General features: G+C 41.2%; 1 protein-coding gene across 7 annotated transcripts in view; it reads right to left on the bottom strand.

The window, feature by feature from the left end:
* LOC108229178 (protein NLRC3-like) overlaps positions 1-9,427 on the bottom strand; it is a 13,970-nt gene extending 4,543 nt beyond the window's left edge. Inside the window, exons 1-5 of one of the 7 annotated variants that reach the window (XM_037974499.1) lie at positions 9,283-9,427; positions 7,646-7,846; positions 6,889-7,115; positions 4,959-6,744; positions 2,139-2,315 (exon numbers count right to left, since the gene is read on the bottom strand). In XM_037974499.1, the coding sequence (XP_037830427.1) occupies positions 2,139-2,315; positions 4,959-6,744; positions 6,889-7,115; positions 7,646-7,846; positions 9,283-9,314 (2,423 nt within the window). In that variant the 5' untranslated portion in view covers positions 9,315-9,427. Of the gene's footprint in view, positions 1-2,138; positions 2,316-2,357; positions 2,817-4,954; positions 6,769-6,888; positions 7,118-7,645; positions 7,847-9,282 lie in introns of those variants that run through there. The other 6 variants (XM_037974500.1, XM_037974502.1, XM_037974501.1 and 3 more) reach the window with 6 other exon arrangements.
* Positions 9,428-11,042: the final 1,615 nt, after the last annotated feature.

Raw genomic sequence — 11,042 nt, 5'->3', positions numbered from 1 at the left:
TTTCATTAGCTGTAAGCAACAAATCATCAGCATTGTTCATTAAAATGATACATTACTGATGTATTAAAATTAAATACGATAGGTACACTTAAGGACATTGTATTAGCCTTTAGGTAATACAGTCGACAAGTACTTTTACTTTTAATACTTAAGTAGTTTTAAAAGCCAGTACTTTCTTACTTTTACTTAAGTACAAATGTTAAGGTGGTACTTTTACTTTTACTTGAGTACATTTCTGTATGTGTATTTGTACTTTTACTTAAGTACATTGTTTGAGTACTTTCTCCACCACTGCTGTCAGACACTATTCAACACTAGAGTGACTTCAGCACATCAATAGACTTGTTATTTTGGTTATGACAGGTAACAATAATTTCCCTCAAAATACGATAATTTTATGTCTCTGGTACGATGGTCCTACATTTCTGACCTGGCAACACTGTCTCTGTCCAGATGACACACCAAGTACCTTCCTACCTGTCTCTCTAATCACTGTGGCTGTAGTAGCCCAGTCATCTGGAAGCTCTTTCTTACCACCCAGATCCTTTAATAGCTCTTTTCTAAACTACTCACAACATTCTTCTTTCCTCAACTTCCACCATTTGGTCCTCTTCTCTGCCTTTACTCTTTTCCTCCTCTTCACTACAACAGTCATCCTCCGCACCACCATCTGATGCTGTCTGGCCACACTCTCCCTGCCACAACCTTACAGTTCACAGTCTCCCTCAGGTTAACTCTTCTACACAGAATGTAGTCAACCTGTGTCCTCCTGCCTCCACTCTAATAGGTCACCCTGTATTCCTCCCTCTTTTGAAAATAGGTGTTGACTACAGCCATTTTCATCCTCTTGGTAAAATCCACCACCATCTGTCCTTCCTGGTTCCTTTCCTTGACACCAAAACTTCCCATCACCTCCTCATCTCCTCTGTTTCCTTCACCAACATTCAACATCAGACCTTCTACTTCTGCCTTCAGACACATCCCCCTATCTGAGCCTCTTTCCACCTCGACTACATTCCTTGCTAACTCCTCCTTTAGGACCAGCCCTACTCCATTTCTCTTCATATCCACATCATGGTAAAACATTTTAAACCCTGCCCCAATGCTGCATGCCTTGTTGCCCTTCCACTTGGTCTCTTGAACACATAACACATCTACCTTCCTCTGCATCATATCAGCCAAATCTCTACCTGTGCCTGTCATTGTTCCTATGTTTAGAGTTCCTACCCTCAGTCCTACACTCTTGTCTTTCCTCTTCTCCCTCTATCTCTTGGCATGTGTCCCTCCTTGTGGTCTTCCACTAACAGCAGCATAATTTCCGCTGGCACCCTGTTTGTCAACAGCACCGGTGGTGGTTGTTGTTAACCTAGGCCTCGATCGATCCGGTATGGTGCTGCTTGGATGAACTCACATGTTGGCAAAAGTGTTTTATGAAAGATGCCCTTCCTGATACAACCCTGACCAATTACCCAGGCATGGGACCAACACAAGAAATACACTGGCTTGTGCTGCCTTGTGGCTGGTTTAAACAGAAACAAATTATTGACATAAATTTCACACAAATTAATGTCAAATCTAAAATCCTGGTCCTTGTCAAATCTGCTCTGAGTCGAGTCAAACTTTATTTGTAGAAAACATTTCATGCACAGCAGCCCAGTGTGTTTTCCAACAAGAATAAAAATACAGTTTCAAACACATAAAACTGCACGTGCACATCAAATAATTCATCCAAAACCAACACATGCAGCAAGAGCAGCAAGAGCAGAATCAGAAAGTCAAAATACTACAGATACATCTGATCAAAACTCCAGTTTGAACTTTCTAAGTTTGGAGGTTTTTGACCTGACCTCAGGTGGTCTCCAAGACAACAAACATTAAAGCCTTTTTTACTTTTACACAGATAGATTTCAGAAATCACAAACTGGGTTATCATGAGTTTGGATTCAGTGAAGAAGAATTTAGACCAGGTTTGACAAGAACCAGGATTTTAGATTCTGACCCAGAGCTGATCTAAGGTGCTCCAAATGTTCAACTGTTCAACTGAATGAAACATTTATAAATCAATAAATTTTGAAGTATCAGTGAATGATTTTAGCTGGACAAACATAGAAAACCTCCAACAGCTGCAGTGAACTGACCTCAGAACCTCCAGTCTACAGTTTGGACTCTCCAGTCCAGAACGCAGATGCTTCACTCCAGCAGCAGTCAGGCGGTGGTTTAAACTCAGGTCCAATTGTGTCAGATGGGAGGAGTTGGACTTCAGAGCTGAGGACACAACTTCACAGTGAGTCTTTGAGAGTACAGCATCAGCAGCTCTGTAATGATAGAAAAAGTAAAGTCAGTTGTAATAAAATCAGCCAATCTCTCTGATAAACACAGATTGAAACCATCTGATGACTAAACATTGATGTCATCATCAGATGAACATCTGCTCTTCACATCTGGGCTTCATCTCATCCCATCCGACTGTGTTTGACATGACACAGTGAATCTCTTTAGTCTCTTTTAATGAGAATCTTTGTTTTGCTTTAATCTGCAGATGAAGGAGGGAACATGGTGTTACATTTCTGCTTCCATCATGTCCACAGTCTGTCAGTGGGATCTGATCCAGAGTCAGAATCAAGACGTCTGCTTTAGAAAAACACTTGGACTCTTCTACTTTTCATTTCAGCTCAGAACATTTGGACTGAGTTCAACTCAGTGAACAGTTCCAGCTGGAAAGATGATCTCTTTGCTTCCTGTTCCTGTCAGCTCCAACTGTTCACGTCCACACGCAGGAAAATGCTGCTGATATCAAGCTTGGGGTTATTGTTCAGCTGCAGGGGAGACATGGGCCAATGCTTCAGAGTCATGGAGTCAACAAATCAAGTTTACAGGAAGATTCAAACTATTTAAACCTCACAAACTCACAGACAAATATTTGACTCTTTGACTCAATTTTCTCAACCATCTGAGGCCAAAGTCAACTGCTGGAAAAGTCCACCATGTAACATTTGTTCAGGAGCTTTGAGATGTTTCAGCTAACAGAAATTTGTTCTGTCGTGTTTTAGCAGCTGCTAGCTGGGTTAGCCTGTTAGCATAACTTCCTGCTTTTCTACACTGAGATATGACTGCTGTCTGCTGCAGGTAAGACTCTGATTACTCAAAAGGACTTCATACAACCTCACTGCAAACAGTCTGAACATGTTTGGAAGAGAAAATGAAAACAGAAAACATCAAATCTGTGGAAGTATTGTGTGAATCTATTCAGATGAACCTGTAGGGGACAGTAATGGTCAGAACTCCACCAGGACAGGGATTCAGAAACCAGTTCTGTTCAGGACTCGAATTTTTGCAGCGAGCTGAGACCCAGGAGGACTTCATCTGGTTCCTGTCAGACTCTGAGCTCTGTGTGGACAGACTTCAGACAGCAGGGATGGATTTATGTTGTCTTCTTCAAAAGGAACTAAAGAAATCAAGTTCAAACTCAACTAAACTTTCATCCAGAAAGAGGACAGCAGAGGGTTGACTTTTTACCTCCAACTTTGAGCTCAATCTGAACTTTGAGCTCTTTTTATCCACATTATTTAAAAGGTTTGATGTTTCTGTTTAAACTCAGCAGATGTTTGTCGACCAAATCCACATCTATCCACATGAACAACATGAGAGGAATACAACATTTCTAAGTTGACCTTTGACCCTGTAAACTTGTTCAGTAATTTCTAAGAAAATGTTTCATCTGATGAAGATTAAAAAGTGTCTCTAACTTGATCCAAACAGAATTCCCCCATGGCTCCAATAACTACTACTAATAATTCAAACTGCTGATCGACACTGACTGATGATGGGAATGAACACGTCAGTGGCGGCTGGCCAATAGAGGGCGCAAGGGCGCCGCCCCACCACTCACGTTACCTTGAATAAGATGTAAAAAAAAAAAAAAATTAAATAGTCAAATAAAAATATTTCGAAATATATATATATATATATATATATATATATATATATTAGTTGTGTAAGATAAATATTTTATATTTAATGATAAGTTGTTTCATTCTTCGACATTGTCTGATTGGTGACGTATTTCCGCCCCGGGGCGCAAAAATCTTTGTCCATAGACTCTCGTTAAAAATTGTACATGTGCAATAGCTCCTCTTCAATACAAAAGACCTCTCCTGCGCCCAGAGCTGCTGAATCCAGCTGTGTTTACCAATGACTTATATGGTCATCCATATAAGTCATTGATGTTTACATTTCACCGCCTCCCGCGGCCGGAGCATGGGACTCCCACATTCCACATCCCACATCCCACATCCACATCCCACATTCATGTCTATGGGGACTCCCACCATGAGGGCTGATGTCACATCCGTCTGTCAGAAAGTTTGCCTGATTGAAAAGTCGAGCCGCGGGTGTGCTGCCTTTTTTTCAAAGACAGCAATAAGTTCATTACGTGACTAAGTTACACACACAAGGTAATAATTACGTTCATAGTTAATAATTAGTTTAAGAAAATTTATGCTAAAACCTGTTAGAATGTTTGGTTTTGAATTCTAATCGGAGTGAGACATCCGACCTTCGTTATATTGTACGTTAAGAATACGTGACGTAGTGAGTGCTCTCACCATAAAAAGAACTTTGACGTATTTTCTCTAGTAAAGTTGAGAAAAATAAGGGAGAAAACAGATCTTATAAACGCTAAATGTGTCCGACAGGCTTGTACCTTGGGAGACCTCGGTCTTTGTAAGTATTGGTGTGTTCAGGAAGCACTTGTGCATATGTGTATTTATATGTACATTATATGTAATTATATAATGTTGCTTTTGTTGTTTTAATTCATGTAAATACACTGGTGTGAAACCCCCTAAAGTATCACATAATAGACATATACCAAAACCTTTGGTATATGTCTATTTTGGATTTATAGCCCCCCCTGGAGAAAACTCCACCAGCTGCCACTGGAACACATCTGGACTCACAGAAACTTCCTGCAGTTCCTCACAGCTGGAATCAGTCTCCAACGTCCCTCTCTCGATGTGTTGTACTTCTTCAGGTCCACCTCATCCAGAACCTCCTCTGACATCTGCAGCATGTAGGCCAGAGCTGAACATTGGATCTCTGAGAGTTCCGTCTCTGATCTGTTCTCTGACTTCAGGAACTCTTGGATCTCCTGATAAACTGAGAGGTCCTTCATTTCCATCAGACACTGGAAGATGTTGATGCTTCTGTCTGGAGAGATTTTCTTACTGTTCATCTTCTTCAGGTTGTTGATGACTCTCTGGATGGTTCCTGGACTGTTCTCTGTCTGACCCAGTAGGCCTCCTAAGAGTCTCTGGTTGGACTCCTCAGAGAGGCCATGAAGGAAGCGAACAAACAGGTCCAGGTGGCCATTTTTACTGAGGAGGGATTTAATCATAACTCCGTACAGGAGGTCATCCAGAGATGAGTAACTGCAGTCTTCTCCCAGAAACCTCTTTATCACCTCCATGTTCCTGTTGGTGAAATAGTGGAACATGTAGACTGCAGCCAGAAACTCCTGAACGCTCAGATGAACAAAGCAGTAAACTGGTTTCTGGAAGATTACACACTCTCTTTGGAAGATCTCTGTACAAACTCCTGAGTACACTGAGGCCTCTGTGGCATCAAGACCACACAGCTCCAGGTCTTCCTGGTAGAACATGATGTTTCCTTCTTCCAGATGTTCAAACGCCAGCCTCCCCAGCTTCAGAAGAACTTCTCTGTCAGCCTCTGTCAGCTCCTGTGGACTCCTCTCAGGTCCTTCATGGTACTTGTTCTTCTTCCTCTTTGTCTGAACCAGCAGGAAGTGTGAGTACATGTCAGTCATGGTCTTGGGCAGCTCTCTTCTCTGCTCTGTGATCAACATGTGGTCCAGAACAGTAGCAGTGATCCAGCAGAAGACTGGGATTCCACACATGATGTGGAGGCTCCTGGATGTCTTGATGTGGGAGATGATTTTGTTGGACAGCTCTTCATCACTGAACCTCCTCCTGAAGTACTCCTCCTTCTGGGCGTCAGTGAAGCCTCGTACTTCTGTTAGCCTGTCCACACATGAAGGAGGGATCTGATTGGCTGCTGCAGGTCGGGAAGTGATCCAGACCAGAGCCGAGGGAAGCAGGTTCCCCTCGATGAGGTTTGTCAGCAGCACGTTGACCGATGACTTCTGTGTGACGTCAGAAAGCAGCTGGCTGTTGGTGAAATCCAGTGAAAGTCTGCTTTCATCCAGGCCGTCAAAGATGAAGAGAAGTTTACAGACAGCCAGCTTCTCTGCTGGCAGCTTCTGTAATGTTGGATGGAAAACATGGAGCAGCGTGAGAAGACTGTGCTGCTCATCTCTGACCAAGTTCAGCTCCCTGAACGACAGCAGAACCACCACACTGACATCTTGGTTCTCCGAGCCCTCGGCCCAGTCCAGAGTGAACTTCTGCACCGAGAAGGTTTTTCCAACACCAGCGACGCCGTTGGTCAGAACCACTCTGATGGATCCATGTTGCTCAGGTAAGGCTTTAAAGATGTCCTGGCACCTGATTGGAGTCTCATGGAGGCTCTTCTTGGAGGCTGTCTCCAGCTGCCTCACCTCATGTTGGGTATTAACCTCTTCACTCTGTCCCTCTGTGATGTAGAGCTCAGTGTAGATCCTGTTCAGGAGGGTTCTACTTCCTGTTTCATCACTTCCTTCAGTCACACGTTCACATCTCCTCCTCAGACTGATCTGATGTTCATCTAAAACCTCCTGCAGACCAACATCTGATGAAAAACAGAGCAGATCTGAATGCTGCAGCAGAAACTCCAACATTTGATTGGTGCTTAAATCTGAAGGATCTTTCTAAAGCTCTTAAAACTTCAGCAATGTGTCTGTATTAAAACAACAGGTTGACAGAAATGTCTTACCTTGGACACAGCTGCTCTGACTGGCTGTCTGCAGTCCAGTACTGGTTCTGGATCTTTGTCCACACTGGGGACAGGAGGACGGTCCTGAGTGGTCCCAGTATGAGGTGATGCAGCATCTGCAGAACCTGTGTCCACAGCTGGTAGAGACTGGATCCTTCAGGACGTCCTGACACAAAGAACAGCAGGACAGCTGCTCCTCCTCATCAACACCACTCCTCTTCCTCTTTCTGTGAAGACATTTACTGATGAAGAGCTGGAACAACAGGAAGTGTTGATCAGATCAGTTCTGCTGCTTCACTCTGACTCCAGAAGGAAGAGAAAACTGTTGCTAAAATCCATCCACTAGAACCCCTGAACTGTCAGAGACAGGAAACAGAACCTCGCTGACCTTCAGGCTGTCATTGTTCTGTCTGTGGACAACTCCAAGCTGTATTCTTATATAGTCTTATTTATATAGAAAACAATAAATGTGTTAAAATTGTAACTTTATATAGACCAAATTTCAACCACCGATAAAAACTAAATCACTTTGAAGAAAACTGCTCCTACAGACGATTCAAAGTTATTTTTAGTTATCAATGATCAACAACAGATCTTTAAAAACTGTCTTTTTGAGCCATGACATCATAGCTACATTTTGTTTAAATGAAAAATAATTTTTTTAAATGTCAAAACTTTATGTCTACCAGTTCTAAAAGTTGAAATCTTGTTTTGTTTCCCTCTGAGGAATCATTTGACTCAGAAACAGTTTTCCTACTGTGTGTCTGAGGGTCCAGGTGTGTCTGAGGGTCCAGGTGTGTCTGAGGGTCCAGGTGTGTCTGAGGGTCCAGGTTCAGGACTGAATTCTGGAGGAATACCTATGGAACAGTCACTCTTCATGGACAGACAGATGGATCCTGGAGATGTTTTCTCCTCACAATTGTCCATCTTCTGGTCTTCAGTCAGTCTGAGACAGAAACTAGAACGACAAACAAATGAACACAGAGTTACATGATTACCCCCCTTTCATGGAGCAGGTGATAAACACATTCAGGTGTAAAGTGACTACATTAGATTTTCAGAGAATGATTTATTGCCCACCACAATGGTTTTTTTGGCTGTTAGCAAAATATCTACCGAATAAATTAGTTTCATAAATTAATCACTGGAGGTACATCTACAACTGAACAACTTGATTAAAGATGGCTGCCACAGCTAGTTGACCTTAGCCAACACTAACATGTCTCTAAGTCAGTTAGTTCTACAGACACTGAGCTGAGGTTTGCTGTGGTGGTAGCTGAGAGTCGTCCTTAACACACACTCTGAGCTCTGACAGATCACAGGAATCTGTGTTTAAAAGTTTTGCACACAAGGTAACAAGTGAGATGTATTCCTTCAAAGAAAGAAGAAGAAGTGAATTTACAAACTGTGTTTAGTCAAAGTTAGTAAATGTCCAGTTCTGCTAAACGAATCCAGAGTAGATCCCATGAACAGATTAATAATCATCCATCTGTTTGTTTTATTACAGATTACATTATAATGCTTTAATGATTAAATCATCATTTAATTCATATTAAAACCATATTTTACAATAAACTGATTGAAGCATTTAACCATTAATACATGTTAGTTTTAATGTTATTACAGACTATGAATAAAAGGCCTGGCAGTCCCTGAAGGAATGCTTGTCACCCGCCTTCAGGCTTAAATCATGTTATGATAAGACACAATGGACTTTTAGCCTTTTGAACAAACCTTGAAGATAACTCTCAGCTTCTACCACACCAAGTTTTAGCTCAACATCTGTCAAACTGACAGTTATAGTCAAATCTGTTTCCTAAGCTTCGTTACGTGCAGCAGCCATCTTGAATCTGGTTTCTGCAATAATTAATCATTTATAGATACAGCCAATCACGACTTTCTGACAGTTTCAATCAAATGCATTCAATAGTTCACAAAATATTTTAGCTAACATGAAGGAAAGCGAACAAGAAATTACATGATTGCCTGTTTTTCATGGTGGTGAACAACAAACATATTATGCAGTAGTACAAGTACACAATATTTTAGAAGTAATATTTATGGCCCACCAATGGACAGGAACAGGAAATAACTTTAATTAAACCTTAGAAAATTTGATATTCCTGCCATAAAACACAAAAAGATGATTTAATTTCATCTTTTCAAGGATAAATACCCAGCATGCTCTGATATTTTTTTCACAAAATGACTTTAACATGAACTAAAATCCAAACAGAGAACAGGAAGTAAGACAAAAAGATTAAATAAAATCAGCCTTCAAGTGTCTCCAAAATGGTTCAGTGGACTGGAAATCAAACTGAGTTCTGCCTCATTTTCCTCCAAAGAGAGAAAACCCCCAGACTGACAGGAAAATAAGAGTAATGTTCAACTCACCGTGAGCCGGACTGGATTTGATCCTCTTCCATGGAGCTCAAACTGGTGTCTGAAGTTTCTCTGAGTTCTTAAAGAACTGGATCAGCTGGTGTTTCCTGTTTCTGTTTTCCAGAAATCAGATGAGTTCATGTCTGACATGTTCTGTTAGTCAAACATCAGTTTATAAGAACCACTCCTGCCTTTACCAGATCATTAATAAGGTTTTCTGTTCAACATCAGGTTTTTCTATAAGTCCACATTATGAACATCATTTTGTTGCAGTTTATTTGAATAATCTAAACTTTATTTTCATTGACTTTAACAGAGACACATTCTGCCTCCTGTCCCCAGCTGAGATGATTCTAAAGGTTCTTAAGAAACATTTGTGACACGATTTTTTAAAAACACCAACAAACTTTATTTGACAGCCTCTCCTGTTGAGGAATTTAAAAGGCTCACTGACTCGACGGCATTCTGATCATTTCTTTGAAACAGGGCGTGTTTTTAAAGAAGCTGGAACTTTAAAGATGAGGAGTGTGTGTGTGTTGTAGAGTGTGTGTTGTGTTGTGGGGTGTGTGTTGTGTTGTGGAGTGTGTGTCATGCCAGAAACTCCTGAACAAACAGGAAGTTTACAACCTGCTATGCCATGTGTGTATGCGTGTGAGTGCATCAGTGGGTGAAGAGAGGTATATGTCACCAATTCTAATTTTATGCTTCCTGGTTTCTTTTGAAAACAGATGACCTGCCTGATGACAATGAGTCTGTGGATGAAAAGGAAAATGAAGATGATGAAGTATCACAGGAAGATGTTCCACACTTACCTTGTTGGAGAACACCCCACAGTGCCAACATCACTGATTACACAGATTGGCAGGCAAACCTTCTAAAATCAGACAATATCAATTCCCCCTACAATTACTTCAAGATGTTTTTTTTTCTGAAGACATTCTGGAAGTAGTTGTAGAGCAGTCAAATTTATTTGCCCTTTAGTGTGACACCAACACGCCCCTTAACCTCACTACAAAAGAACCGGAGCAATTCATGGATACAGCAGTGTACATGTGGTTGTTTGGATTACCAGGCACCTGCATGTTTTGGAACAAAGCCACCCGAGTGTCCCAGGTAGCTGACACCATGGCACTAAACAGATGGGAGTTCATCAAAAAAAATCCCTGCACTTCAACACCAATGAAACGAGACAAGGAGAAAATGTTGATCAACTCCACAAAATCCGACCACTGGTCACACATCCAGAAACATAAACACACACTGCAGCTAATCTCTAATGCACTAACTGATCAACCATTTCTGGCTGTTTGTTGAAATTGTTGTTTTTATGGAAATGAAACTTCTTCTAATATATTCATTGCTTGTTTGGTCCTCATTCCACTTATTAAATAATGTAGAAACCCTTGGTGTTTTAGTAGCCTTTAAGCATCTTGTTGCCCTGAGGCAACAAACCAAAATCTGGTGGGGGGGCGCATTTTCTGATTGATATATTATGAGGACCCCCCAAGCTCCCAAAACTAGGGTGAAATATTTTTTTCCTCATAAAATAAAATTTCATGCCGTAAAGAAAGTAATCATATGAACATCTACAAAGGATTAACTAGTTATGGGTCATTGTTGACCTGTGAATTATTAAAACATTTAAACACCAGAAAAAAGTTTAAAGGCCACACACAAACCCTCTTTAATACACACACACACAGGGAAGCTGCCGAGTGGAGAACCAGAGAAGAACCAGGGGATGCAGGCTGTGCTTGAATTGACACTTGGAC

The sequence above is a fragment of the Kryptolebias marmoratus genome, unplaced genomic scaffold (assembly GCF_001649575.2).
Source record: "Kryptolebias marmoratus isolate JLee-2015 unplaced genomic scaffold, ASM164957v2 Scaffold114, whole genome shotgun sequence".
Taxonomy (NCBI): domain Eukaryota; kingdom Metazoa; phylum Chordata; class Actinopteri; order Cyprinodontiformes; family Rivulidae; genus Kryptolebias; species Kryptolebias marmoratus.
Note: the sequence above shows the minus strand (reverse complement) of the source record. Positions and strands in the feature narration are given on the sequence as shown.